At 41.9% G+C, this 13,780-nt stretch overlaps 1 protein-coding gene across 7 annotated transcripts in view; it reads right to left on the reverse strand.

Moving 5' to 3' along the window:
- LOC125464939 (ribosomal protein S6 kinase 2 alpha-like) overlaps positions 1–13,780 on the reverse strand; it is a 302,768-nt gene that overhangs the window by 51,169 nt on the left and 237,819 nt on the right. For all 7 annotated transcript variants that reach the window (XM_048557885.2, XM_048557881.2, XM_048557880.2 and 4 more), the window contains 3 exons: positions 12,905–12,993; positions 10,831–10,895; positions 823–925 (listed from right to left, as the gene is read on the reverse strand). In XM_048557885.2, coding sequence (XP_048413842.1) covers positions 823–925; positions 10,831–10,895; positions 12,905–12,993 — 257 coding nt within the window. The remainder of the gene's footprint in view (positions 1–822; positions 926–10,830; positions 10,896–12,904; positions 12,994–13,780) is intronic.

Below are 13,780 nucleotides of genomic sequence, written 5' to 3' on the forward strand. Positions count from 1 at the left end.
GTGACTTGGGACATTTAGTTATCTCAAAGCTACATTATAAACTGAAGCTGTTACTGTATTATCGTTGAGGCCGTCATGTGGAAAACTCCAATTCAGATTCGCAAATGAACAGCAATTGCCCTCCAGCCAGCATTTATCCAACCACAATGAGAATTCTCAGCCCAGGAAAGGAGAAACTTTTGGTAGAAGTAACATTCTGTACCAGTTTGTGTGTTATGGGCTCGATGGATTGTATCAATCAATATGATGTATTACCACACTGAATGATTCCTTGCGCTGAAAGATCCCATCTCAGCATCTATTTAGGAAGAAACTGAGCACAGGTCACATCTTTATGGAGAAGAATCCATACATATTCTCTTAGAGGTTAGAAAGGAATAGATGAGTGAACAAAACAACAAGCATTTTAAAGTTTAAGAAACAGATCATAGAATTAGTTGAGATAACAAAGTGTACAGCTGGATGATCACAGCAGGTCAGGCAGCATCAGAGGAGCAGGAAAGCTGATGTTTCAGGTCTGGACCCTTCTTCAGAAAAGGGTCTGAAATTTTCTGACAGAGGGTCCAGACCCAGAACATCAGCTTTCCTGCTCCTCTGATGCTGCCTGGCCCGCTGTGTTCATCCAGCTCTACACCTTGTTATCTCAGATTGTCCAGAATTGGCAGTTCCTACTATCTCATAGAATTGTTCCATTTTGCTGTTGGAAAATCATTTGGCTGGAAATTTTAACTTTTGTTTCATCTTTGAAAAAATTGATGAAACAGGTTTTCATCACTACATTCAATTAGGTTCCACATTTTCCCACACGTGTTCAGTACAAACCTTTAGGTGTTCGCTCTGTAAACTCAGGGTCAAAATAAAACGTATCATCTGGCCTAGCCACAGCTGGCTTGAATGGTGGCTTCAGTTCCCTTCGGTAGAGTTTCTAGAAGGATAAGAAACCATTTTAAATACTGCAAATCATTACCGACCTGATTTATTATTCTCATTAACTGTTTTGCTAGATATTTATGCCTTAAGAGTGGACTCCACTTACTCTGCTGGCACTCAGTGCTGAGACACTGAGCACATCCATGAAAGGTATAGAACTGTCAAATTAAAGTAAATTCCACACTGTTCTACCACAATTTCCCAAGTCATGAATCCATTCATACACAGTGAAGACCAATCTATATTTTCCTTGAAATATGAAACAATAATTAGACGCAACACACAATCCACAGTTCCGTCACCAAGCATTTCTGATTCAGACACAGTACTAACCAGATATTGGATATCATTTGCTCTGCTCTGCATCAACAATGTTTCTGTTCCTAACTATATGAGTGTAAAAGTTTAATTTTTCCACTCTAGCTGATCTTATTGTCTCTTTGAATGAGACAATTTATGCCATGTTACATGTTATTTTGGCTCATGGGCCCACACTCACACGTGCTAAAATATCCGACTCAAACTTCCTTTGAATGGAATACTCCCAACTGTCAGACAAGAAGTTTCTATTTCACCAGTTTGTATTTACAGGAAACCAGAAGTCAGACCTGAAAAGGCCAGAATTCTATTTCCGAGAACAGATTTTTATCATAAATTGAAGAAGCTTACTCACAATTAGATCAAGTAGTTCCATTTGCAATAAACACAAATTATTGGGATTCTGAAGTGTCAATTGTTAGGTTTACGGTGAATATTTTTAAAATTAATGTTGAGAGGTGGCTGCAGGAGAGAGGGAGCAGTCACTATGAAAAGTGAATGTCCAAATGAAAAACTGACTCAAAATATTTTGATTTCCCAGTGATCTTTGGGGGGAAATACTTCTACTGAAATACATTATTGAGTTTTATTGTGTCGTGCCAGACTATGCATTGTCAGTAAATCATGTAATTCATGTATTCAAGTGCTCACCACTGAAATGAAGAAATTATCTTTAATGAACATGAAAATAAAATGACTGTCCCACGGTAGTAAACTCCTGAAGGATCTACTGGTTACTCTCTGAAGTCAAAATATTAGTTTGTCATCTGATAGGATCAACCAAGCTTACCCCTCTCTCAGTTACTACTAAACAGTTGTGCTGAAATATGACATTTTGACTTTAAGAAACATATTCAAGATCCAGGAATGGATTCTATCACAGCCAGCTGCTTGGATACATATGCTTTCTAATTGCACTACATAGTCAATGAGAATAGCAATGGCTTAACATGAGAAAGGTGGTTTCAAATGCAGGCCCAACATCACACTGGTTGCTGAAAACAAAAGGATCACAAAGTGGAAAGCATATCAAGTTCTGCATGCAGTACTGGATTGTGAATTCAATCCTGATAAATCCTAGCAATCAAGCCCACTTTCCATAGTTTTTTGTTGAAGTGTAGTGGGTGACTTAATTATCTGAGAATCTGTCCTTCACTGGAATTAACATTTCTTAGTTTTGCATGGAAGCTAGTTTTGTGACGATAATCTACAGCCCACATTGTAATTACATCCCAGACCATCATGGAAGCCTTCTATGGCTCACTGCCACAGAAAGGCTGCCAACATCACCAAAGACCCATCGCAAACCAGTAATTATCTCCTACAACCTCTTCTGTCAGGCAGAAGATACAGAAGCCTGAACATACACACAAGCAGGTTCAGGAACAGCTTGCTCCCAGCCATTATCAGGCTGATGTATGGATTCTCTAGCCTCAAATAACGCTGATCTTGATAACATTAATCTCGCTCAGCACACACCTGTACAATGTAACCTGTATGCCTCCGTCTTTTTGATCTGTACATTCTTGCTTACTATGATCTGCCTGTACCACTCGCAAGCAAAGCTTTTTACTATATTTCGTTACACATGACAATAAATCAATCAATCTGTCAATCAATGACATTAATGTTGATCTGAGGCATTCTCATGATTGTTTTAGCGAGTAGCTGATGAAACTTTGTGTGAAGGCTCCATTAATATGGAATTCTTTGCTACTGACAGGAAATATCTTGTAACTCTTGTAATTGTTGATTAGTGGATAATCAGTTGCAAAGCATTTCCACTCCCCCTCCCATTCTTTAGATGACATGTCCATCATGGGCCTCCTGCAGTGCCACAATGATGCCACCCGATGCAGAAACAGCAACTCATATTCCGCTTGGGAGCCCTACAGCCCAATGGTATCAATGTGGACTTCACCAGCTTCAAAATCTCCCCTTCCCCCACCGCATCCCAAAACCAGCCCAGTTCGTCCCCTCACCCCACTGCACCACACAACCAGCCCAGCTCTTCCCCTCCACCCACTGCATCCCAAAACCAATCCAACCTGTCTCTGCATCCCTAACCTGTTCTTCCTCTCAGCCATCCCTTCCTCCCACCCCAAGCCGCACCTCCATCTCCTACCTACTAACCTCATCCCACTTCCTTGACCTGTCCGTCTTCCCTGGACTGACCTATCCCCTCCCTACCTTCCCACCTATACTCTCCTCTCCACCTATCTTCTTTTCTCTCCATCTTCGGTCCACCTCCCCCTCTCTCCCTATTTATTCCAGAACCCTCACCCCATCCCCCTCTCTGATGAAGGGTCTAGGCCCGAAACGTCAGCTTTTGTGCTCCTGAGATGCTGCTGGGCCTGCTGTGTTCATCCAGCCTCACATTTTATAATCATTAGAATTTATTGTTTTCATGAGTAATGGACCAATTGACTATTTTAACTTTCCCAGTCTTAGTAACCACACAAAGTAGCAAGAATGAAAAATGTATTTTGTTATCTAACTAGCACCATTAACTTCATCATTCAACCTCCTCAGATACTGAAAGAACTGTGGATGTTGCAAGTTCCAGCACACACAATTCTTTCGGTTTTTACTTAGTATTTAACTCACTGGCACATCTCTTCAAGGCAGCATGCCTTGAAGAAGTTCTGCTCCTTTCTCTAACAGGATTCCCATTCCAAACTCTTTTCCCTTGTCATTAATTTCGCTGTCACTCCTTGTGTTTGACGAGGTATTTGCTGAAAATCATATCCTCAGCCACATCACATTCCTCAATGACTGCCTCTGGCTCAGACTCACCCCACATGAATTCCAACTCAAGTTTCATCCTTCATGTTTTGAATTCACCCAGGGTCAGAGGTATCTCTGTGATGTTCAATGTTCCACAGACAGCTGGTCTCGCTGCATCATGAAATCCACGCTCAGTGTCATGTGTTGTCATATGAACACTCTTGACTTCTCTCTCCAACTGCACTGCTTCATGCTGGCCCAAAGCTGCACTGCTCTCCAACTCCATTTCATTCTCCGGTTCATTTAGCATTGCTAACAAGAACCCTTTTCTTTTCTTTTCAGGCATCAAGGAACAGAACAGCTCAAAGATACTGGAACCTTTCTCCCCTCCCACTGACTCCCGCCCTCTCCTGACTCCACCTCCTGTCGTGTATTCACTATCCCTCCTGACCTTCCGCTCTCCAATGCTGAATGTTCTGTTCTCAGCAAAAGTCTCAGTATTATCCCTGTGCATCCCTACCTTAATAAATATCGGGCACCACATGACATTTAACTCTTCTTCCATCACCTTTGCCTCCGTGTCCATTTCTTTGGGCAGGAGTCCTCTCTCCCTCCCACAAATCCCTTCACCCATCTCCAACACTCTCCCTTCACATGGATGCCTCTTTCTGGCCTTTGATTGCACTCGACCTGTTCATTAAGGCCTGGGAACATGACACTGGTTGCCTCAATTTCTTTGCGCCACCTTCACCCATTTCAACCTATATCCCAGTGAACTGACTGCACTCTGTGCTCTCAGATCCAACCCTGAGTTTGTAATTAAGCCTGCTGACGAGTGTTGTGCTGTTGTAGTCTGGCGGACTGACGTCTACATTGCAGAGGCTGAGTGCCAGCTCTAAATACCTTCTCCTTTCGCCCCTGGACCATGACCCCACTTTGGAACATCAGGCCATTGTGTCCACGATGGTCACTAACCTCACGTTAACCTGGTGATCTACCCCCACTGCCTCCAAGGTCATAGACTCCCAAACCCGCACAGCCCACTTCTGCCTCCTTCCCAAAATCCACAAATAGGACTGCCCGGGTAGACCCATTGCTTCTTCCTGTTTTTGGCCCAGGGAATTAATCTCTTCCGACCTCAATTCGATTTTTCTTCCCTTGTCCAATCCCCTCCCAATTATATCCATGATTTTTCTGACACTTTATGTCAGTTTCAGAATTTCCAAGTCGTGGAATCTGGCCACCTCATCATTACCATGGATGTGCAATCCCTTCACAAGTCCATCCCCCATCAGGTTAGTCTCAGGGCTCTCTGCTTCTTCCTGGAAAAGAGGCCTGAACCGTCCCCATCCACTACTGTCCTCCTCAGCCTGGCTGAACTCGTCCTCGCCGAGAACAATTTCTCTTTTAACTTCCCCACTTCCTTCAGGTCAGTGAGGTGATCATGGATACCCGGATGAGCTCCAGTTAAGCCTGTCCCTTTATGGGATATGCGTAACATTCTTTGTTCCAGTCCTATTCTGTCCCCACTCACAACTCTTTGTCCAGTATATCAATGGAATCATCAGTGCTGCTTCCCTCTCTTGTCCAGAATTCATTTCTAACTTCCAGCCCACTCTCACCTTCACCTGGTCCCTCCCTTCCTTTCTTCAACATCTCCATTTGTATTTCTGGGGATTGGTTGGCCATCAATATTTACTACAAACCAACCGACTTCCACAGTTAGTTTAACTATACAACCTCATACCCTGCTTCTTGTAAACATTCTACTTCATTCTCCCAATTCCCCCATCTCATCTCTTTTGATGATGCCAACTTCGACAAGGGGACCTCCGAAATATTCCCCTTCTTCCTCAACTGAGGATTACCCAACACCACAGTTGTCACGGCTCTCAGCTGGGTCCAACACATCTTCTACACTGCAGTCTTCATCCTTGTCTTCTTTTTCACAAAAGTAGGATACTGCTTCCAGACACATAGTCCCTGCCACTCCCCTGTCAGCCTTCCGTAAGGACCATGCCTTCTGAGACACTCTTCCTTCACTCCCAACAGCACCCTCATAGACCGATAGCACTTTCTCCTGAAATTGCAGAATGTGTAACACTTGCCTGTTTTCTTTCACTTTTCTCACTATCCAAGGGCCCAAAATAACCTTTTCAGGTCAAGCAGACTGGACCTGCACTTCACTCAATCTAGTCTACTGCATTCGCTTCTCACAATGTGATCTCCTTACATTGGGGAAGCAGCGTAAACTGGGTGACCACTTCATAAAACACCACTGTTCTGTACGCAAAACAAACCCTGAGCTTCCAGTTGTCTCTCATTTCAACATATCACCTTGTTCTCTGTCCAACATCCCTGTCTGAGGCTTGCTACAGTGCTCAAGGAAAGCTTAGCGCAGGCTGGAAGAACAGTACCTTATTTTCCGCTTGGGAACTCTACAGCCTTCTGGACTCAATACCAAGTTCAACAATTTTAAGACTTGAAGCACCTGCTCCATGTCCTTGCCCCAGCTCCTAAATATCAGACCTTGTTATCACATAGTCTGCTATTACACAGAACCCATTGTCAGCCATTAACAGTCCCCAAAAGTAGCTATTCATTACTATGGGCGGATAGTTATCAACTCTTTTGTTTGTCCAACTGTACTTCTCTCTATTTGGGCTTTATTACCACCTATCATTTATTCCTTACCCTACTCCTCCCATCATATCTTCTGCATTAAAAAAAACATTTTCCCCGGCTACCATCATTTACAGAGTTATAGAGTTGTACAGATATACTGCACAGAAAGAGTCACTTCAGTGAAACTCGCCCTTGCCATCCAGATATCCTAAATTAATTTGGACCCATTTGTCTACGTTTGGCCCATATTCTTCTAAACACTTGCTTTACATGTACCCATCTAGATGCTTTTAAATGTTGTACCAGCCTCCACCACTTCTTCTGTCAGCTCATTCCATACATGTGTCATCCTCTACATGAAAATTTGCCCTTTAGGTCCCGTTTAAATCTTTTGCCTCCTACCTTAAACAAATGCCCTGTAGTTTTGGATTCTCCTACCCTGGGGAAAACACCTTAACTATTCACCCCATCCATGCCACTGATGATTTTATAAACCACTATATGGTCACCCCTCAGCCTCCAACCTTCCAGAAAGAAAAGCCCCAATCTATTCAGCCTCTTCATACAGCTCAAACCCTCCAATTCCAGCAACGCCTTTCCTATAGCAGACAGACTAGAATTAAAAGCACTATTTCATAAGTGTCCTCACCAATGTCCTGTACAGCCATAATATGACCTCCCAACTCCTTTACTCAATTCACTGATAAATAAAGGCAAGCATACCAAACGCCTTCTTCACTACCCTCTCTATCTGCAACTTCATTTTCAAAGAAATATAAACCTGCACCCTCAGTCTCTGTTTGGCAAGTCTCCCCAGGACCTTACTGATAAGTTATAAGTCCTGCCCCGATTTGCCTGATCAAACTGCAGCATCTGACATCTACCTAAATTAAACTCCATCTGCCACTTCTCAGCCCATTTGCTGATCTGATCAAGGTCCTGTTGTACTTTGAGTTAACCTTCTTTGTTGTCCACTACACCAGCACTATCTGGAAACTTACCAACTGTACTGACTATGATCGTATCCAATCATTTATATAAAATGATAAAAGCAATGGACCCAGCACCGATCCTTGTGACACACCACTGGTTACAGGCCTCCAGTGTGAAAATCAAACCTCCAAAACCACCCTCTTAACCCTACCTTCATGCCAATTTTGTATCCAATTGGCTAGCTCCCCCTGGAATCCCAAATGATGGGATATGATAATAGTATGGTTGGTAAGTTTCCAGATAGTGCTGGTGTAGTGGACAACAAAGAAGGTTAACTCAGAGTACAACAAGACCTTGATCAGATCGGCAAATGGGCTGAGAAGTGCCAGATGGAGTTTAATTTAGGAAGATGTGAGATGCTGCAGTTTGATCAGTCAAATCGGGGCAGGACTTATAACTTAACAGTAAGGTCCTGGAGAGTGTTGTCAAACTTTGCTCATTAGTTTACCAGGCAGAGCCTTGCTGAATGCCTTGCCGAAGTCCATATAGATAATGCCTTAATCAATACTCTTCATCATTTGTTCAAAAATTTCAATCACGTTATTGAGACATGATTTCCCACACTCAAAGCCATGTTGCCTATCCCTAATCAGTCCTTGTCTTTCCAAATACATGTAAATCATCTCACTCAGAAACCCCTCCAACAACTTACCCACCAGTGACATCAGGCTCACTGATCTATAGTTCCCTTGCTTTTCCTTACCACCTTTCTTAAATAATGGCACTGCATTAGCCAACCTCCAGCCCTCTAGCACCTAACCTGTGGCTATCGATGATACAAATACCATACCAAAGGGTTCAGCAATTATTTCCCTATCTTCCCACAAAGTTCTGGGGTACACCTGATCGGGTTCCCAGGATTTATCCATCTTTATACATTCCCCCCAAGTTCTCTAGCTTCCACATCCTTCTACACAGTAAACACCTATGCTAAGTATTTGTTTTGTATCTCACCCACCTCCTATGGTTCTAGACATTTAGAGTCTTGTTGATCTTTAAGGAACCCTATTCTCTACCTAGTTATTCTTTGTCCTTAATGTATTCGTAGAATCTCTTTGGATTCTCTTTAACCCTGTTTGCCAAAGCTACCTAATGTTCTTTTTTTGACCCCTAATTTCCTTCTCAAGAATTCTGCTGCCCTAATACTTCCCTAGGGATTCACTCAATTCCAGCTGTTTATACCTCCTGACATGTACCTCCTTTTTCTTGACCAATGCCACAATTTCTCTAGTCATCTAGCATTCCCTATACCTATCCGCTTTGCCCTTCACACTAACAGGAATATACTGTCTCTGGACTCTTGTTATCTCATTTTTGAAGACCTCCCACTTTCCAGCCATTCCTTTACCTGTGAATTGCCTGTCCCAATCAACTTTCGAAAGTTCCAACCAAATACAATCAAAATTGGCTCTCCTGTAATTTATAACTTTAACTTGTAGATTATGTCTATCCTTTCCCATAACTGTTTTGAAACTAATAGCATTATGATTACTAGCCCCAAAAATGCACCCCCACTGATACCTCAGTCACTTGCCTTGACTTATTTCCCAAAATAAGGTCAAGACTTGCTCCTTCTCTTGTAAATACATCCACATACTGAATAAGAAAAAGTTCTTGTTCACACTTAACAAATTCCTCTCCATCCAAACCCTTCACACTATGGCAATCTCAGTCTATTATGGAAAGTTAAAATCTCCTATCATTCCAACCATATAATTCTTACAATTAACTGAGATTTCCTCAAAAATTTCCTTCTCAATTTCCCACTGACTACTGGTGGTCTATAGTACAATCCCAATAAGGTGATCATCCATTTCTTATTTCTCAGTTCCACCTAAATAACTTTATTGGACATACTCCCCAGAATATCCTCTATAAGTATGGCCGTAATGTTATCCCTAACCCAATCCCTAAACCTAACCTAAGCCACTTCCCTTCCTCTCTTGCCTCTCTTTTTATCCTCCCTATAGCATCTATACTCTGGAACATTCAGCTGCCAGTCCTGACCATCCTTGAGTCATGTTTCTTCTGAGGAAGAACCACTGGACCTAATATTAACTCTGATTTCTCTGCACAGATGCTGCCAGGCGTGCTGAGCTTTTACAGCAACTTCGGATTTTGCTCCTCAGATACAGTCAGTATTCATATGCAATTAGGCCTGGACACTCAGGATTAGGCAAGTAAGTGGCAAGTAAACTTCACGCTGCACAACTACCAGGCAATGATCATCCTCAATGAGAGAATCTAACCATTTTACAGCATGATCATGACTGGATACGCCTCTATCACCACGCAGGGTTGCCAGTGACCTGACTGTTAAGTCGACCATCATACAAGAGCAGGTTACCTCTCAACTCTCCAATGCCTGTCCATTGTCTATAACGCAGAAGTGAGGAGAGTGTTTGAATGTTCTCCACATGCCTGAAATCAAAGTGAAGCTCCAGTAAACCCTAAAAGTTCAACAGCATCAAGGACAAATCAGCCCACTTGATTTATCACTCTACCTATCACCTTATATATTCATTCCCTCCATCACTGGCTCAGTATTTTACTGACATCCAAAAAAGTAGTGAAACTCTGAAAGCTTGTGTCTGCAAATAGAACTGATGGACTACAACCTGGTGTTTTGTGATTTTTGAACTTGCTCACCCCAATCCAACACCAGCACTTCCACATCATGGCTCAGTGTCAGCAGGCCCTTTCAAACTCATAAACTCCTGTCTCTTCACTGTTGCAGACCAGGATCCTTATCAGTGATATGGGTGTACTTGCATTCGGTGGACAGCAGTGCAAGACAGCAGTTCACTAATACCTATTCAAATGAATTGAGGCATTGTCAACAAATTTTGGTCATCTCACACACATTGGTTTGATGAAAGAATAACATAGGGTGTTCTGAAGAAATCCTTTTAAGATTACACGCACTCTTCTATAGAAACCAATAGGGTAGTCCTCACACAAAGAACATTTCACTTGGCTGTGCACTTCAGGTGCCTTTATTGCAAAATTGAATTGCAGTAGTTCAAGAAGGAAGCTCATCACCACCCTTTTAGAAACAATTATGGATGGGCAATAGCTCATGATCCAGCCAGTCATGCCCAAATACCATGTGTGAGTTAAAAAAAATTCTGATCCCTGGACTAGCAACATTCACCATTTTTTTTCCATGTGCAATCCAGTGCTTCAAATTATAGAAGAGATTTTGTCTGAATTTCACCATTAATTATTGGCACTTACATTCCAATCTATGTTTGTGAAGAATGGTTGGCGCTTGATTTCCTCTACACCATCCACACCAGCTCCTAAAACAAAAATGGAAAACTTAAAGTTGCAATGGTCAAGTGTCAGTATGCTTCTTTAATGCTCTTTCAACCTTTCACCGATCATAACCTGACAAACCCAATATAATCCACCCAAAACAATGGGCTGATTTTAGGGCTACCTGCTATTAGGAAGCCTATGAGGTGAATTGATTGCTGATGGCTCAGTTAAGGTCCTTCAGTGAGCAACTCACATCCACTTAAGGACCTCATCTCACCACACATAAAATAAAAGTGGAAACTTTGATCAAGTATTATTCCAAGTATGCTGCTAACCAGTGAAAGAGGGAATGCTTCTGGGGCGATAATGGGAACTGCAGATGCTGGAGAATCTAAGATAACAAAGTGTGAAGCTGGATGAACACAGCAGACCAAGCAGCATCTCAGGAGCACAAAAGCTGACGTTTCGGACCAACAGTCCACGTCCCCTCTCTCCCTATTTATTCCAGAACCCTCTCCCCATCCCCCTCTCTGATGAAGGGTCTAGGCCTGAAACATCAGCTTTTGTGCTCCTGAGAATTCTGCTTGGCCTGCTGTGTTCATCCAGCTTCGCACTTTGTTACCATGCTTCTGGGGTTCCTGTTGTAAGTGGAGGCAACTAGCATCCTCACAGTTTTCCTTCCCCATGTTCAAACTCACCTCAATTCTGTCCAACATGCACCTCCAACTCCCTTGCTCCAAAAATAATGCATTTATAGTTCCTGCCAGTCACGCAAAACTTTCCATATGTATCGTTTCTCAATTGATGCAGAGAACACACTTCAAATTTTACCAGAATTAAATATACCTCATTAACTTTTAAATGAAGAATTACTATCTACTTCCTCTACAATGGCTAAATTGGTCCAATATTGGTGGCTGGTTCTTCAGCTGCCTTGATTCTAAACTCTAGAATTCCTTCCTAAACTTATTTGGCATCTTTCCTTTTTTTAATGATCCTTAAAACAAATCTCTTTGATCATGTTTTTGGTCATCTGTCCAAATGTCTGATATGGGCCAGTGTCAATGTTTTGTCTAATCTTGCCCACTGTAGTAGTTTTGGGCATTTTACTGTGTTAAGCGTGCTACAGCAAGTTGTGTGAAGAAATAGGAAGTTGCATATTGAAACTTTCAGGCAATGCTGAAGTAGATACAAGTTATCTAGACAGGGGAAAGTGTTGTAAAAGAATATTGGCAACTTAGTTAAGTGACTAAAATGTGCTGGGTGCAGTCTAATGTGGGAAGTGTGACTTCAACCACTTTAGATCCAAGAAAGATATAATGGATTTTTTAAATGCCAAGAGATTAGGAATTTTACAAAAGCAAATGTTTTAGTGTAACCAATTGCACGTAGATGGTCCACAGTAATTAAGGCCAATGGAATGTTTGCCTCTCAAGATAAGCAAAATACAAAGACAGGTCAGTTTTATCTCACATGTCCAGAACCTCGCTGAAAACCCACTTGGAGCACCAAGACCAATCTGGTAAATCTTTCCTGAACTACTTCCAAGTCAACTATATCCTTCCGCACGTAAGGAGATCAAAACTGCACAATTGTAAACAGACGTTATACTCCTGTACTGCAGTTCATTTGCAATAAAAATCAGCATTCACCTTCCTCACTGCTTTCTGTTTCCGGACATACTAACATTCTGAGGTTATTGTATGAGAACATTCAAGTTCAACGAATGTTTAAAGTTCTTAAATTTGTTCATTGAATGTGGGTGTTGTTGGCTAGGCCAGCATTTATTGTTCAGTCATAATTGCTACAGTGAAGGGATTGGCAATATAGTTCAAAAACAGGATAGTGGAATTTGCAGGCAGTAATGAGGTCAGGAGCTGAGTGGCCAGGGAGAAACCTAAATTTAGTGTTAATGAGCTGGTTATTGCCAAGAAAATGCTGCCTAATAGTTAGGAAACAGGAGAATTTGTGTTGCAACATCAGAGTTAAAAGTATCTGTAATCAGCATCTGTTCAGTAGCCTGATCAGCCAAGTTGTGTTCAATGGTTACCTAGTCTGTTGGCAGGATTTCTCTTGAAAAGTGCTCGCAGCAAACTTTGGGCTTCAGGACTCAAGAATTGAGGCATTCCCAATTTAGCCCTAGAAAAAGAATTTTCATACAGTTAAATACTACACAAATCATAGAATCCTTACAGTGTGGAAGCAGGCCATTCAGCCTATCAGTCCGCACTAACCCTCTGAAAGCATCCCACCCAAACCAACCCCCCTACCCTATCCCTGTAGACCTGCATTTTCCATGGCTAATCCATCTAATCTACACATCCTTGGACTGAGGAAATCTGCACCAACGTGGGGAGAATGTGCAAACTCCACACAGGATGGAATCGGACCCAAGTCCCTGGTGCTGTGAGGTAGCAGTGCTAACCACTAAGCGACTGTGCTGCCCAATGTCTGAACCTTCCCGAGACTTTCCTCCATAACAACCATGAAAAATCCAAATAAAACAGAATTGTTATTTAATGTATCAATGAATTAATTAGTTAACTTATAATTTTATAGTTCTTCCTGTTCTAGAGAATTTCTTAGATTGACAGGTGTTTACGCCTTCGCACACAATAATAATTCAAGATGTCATTACATTATAGACAGATCACTAATGGAAGTTTTATTCTACAGCAATTTTTGAGAAGGCCAATGTATAAAACAGATTTCTGTAAGCAGGATGAAACTGAGCTATTTAACACACTGCAGATACATTGCTGACACACAGCAAAAATCAAAGATGCCACCTGAAAACACAATGCTGATATTTCAACTATGATCACCTGATAACGTAATTCACCAAAGTCAGGAATCATAGTGGATCATGTAGAACTTGTTTTAGCTTTTTTGAATGTTTAAAACAGATTGGCATAGGAGATAGTTT

Source organism: Stegostoma tigrinum, chromosome 24, assembly GCF_030684315.1.
Source record: "Stegostoma tigrinum isolate sSteTig4 chromosome 24, sSteTig4.hap1, whole genome shotgun sequence".
Lineage (NCBI taxonomy): Eukaryota > Metazoa > Chordata > Chondrichthyes > Orectolobiformes > Stegostomatidae > Stegostoma > Stegostoma tigrinum.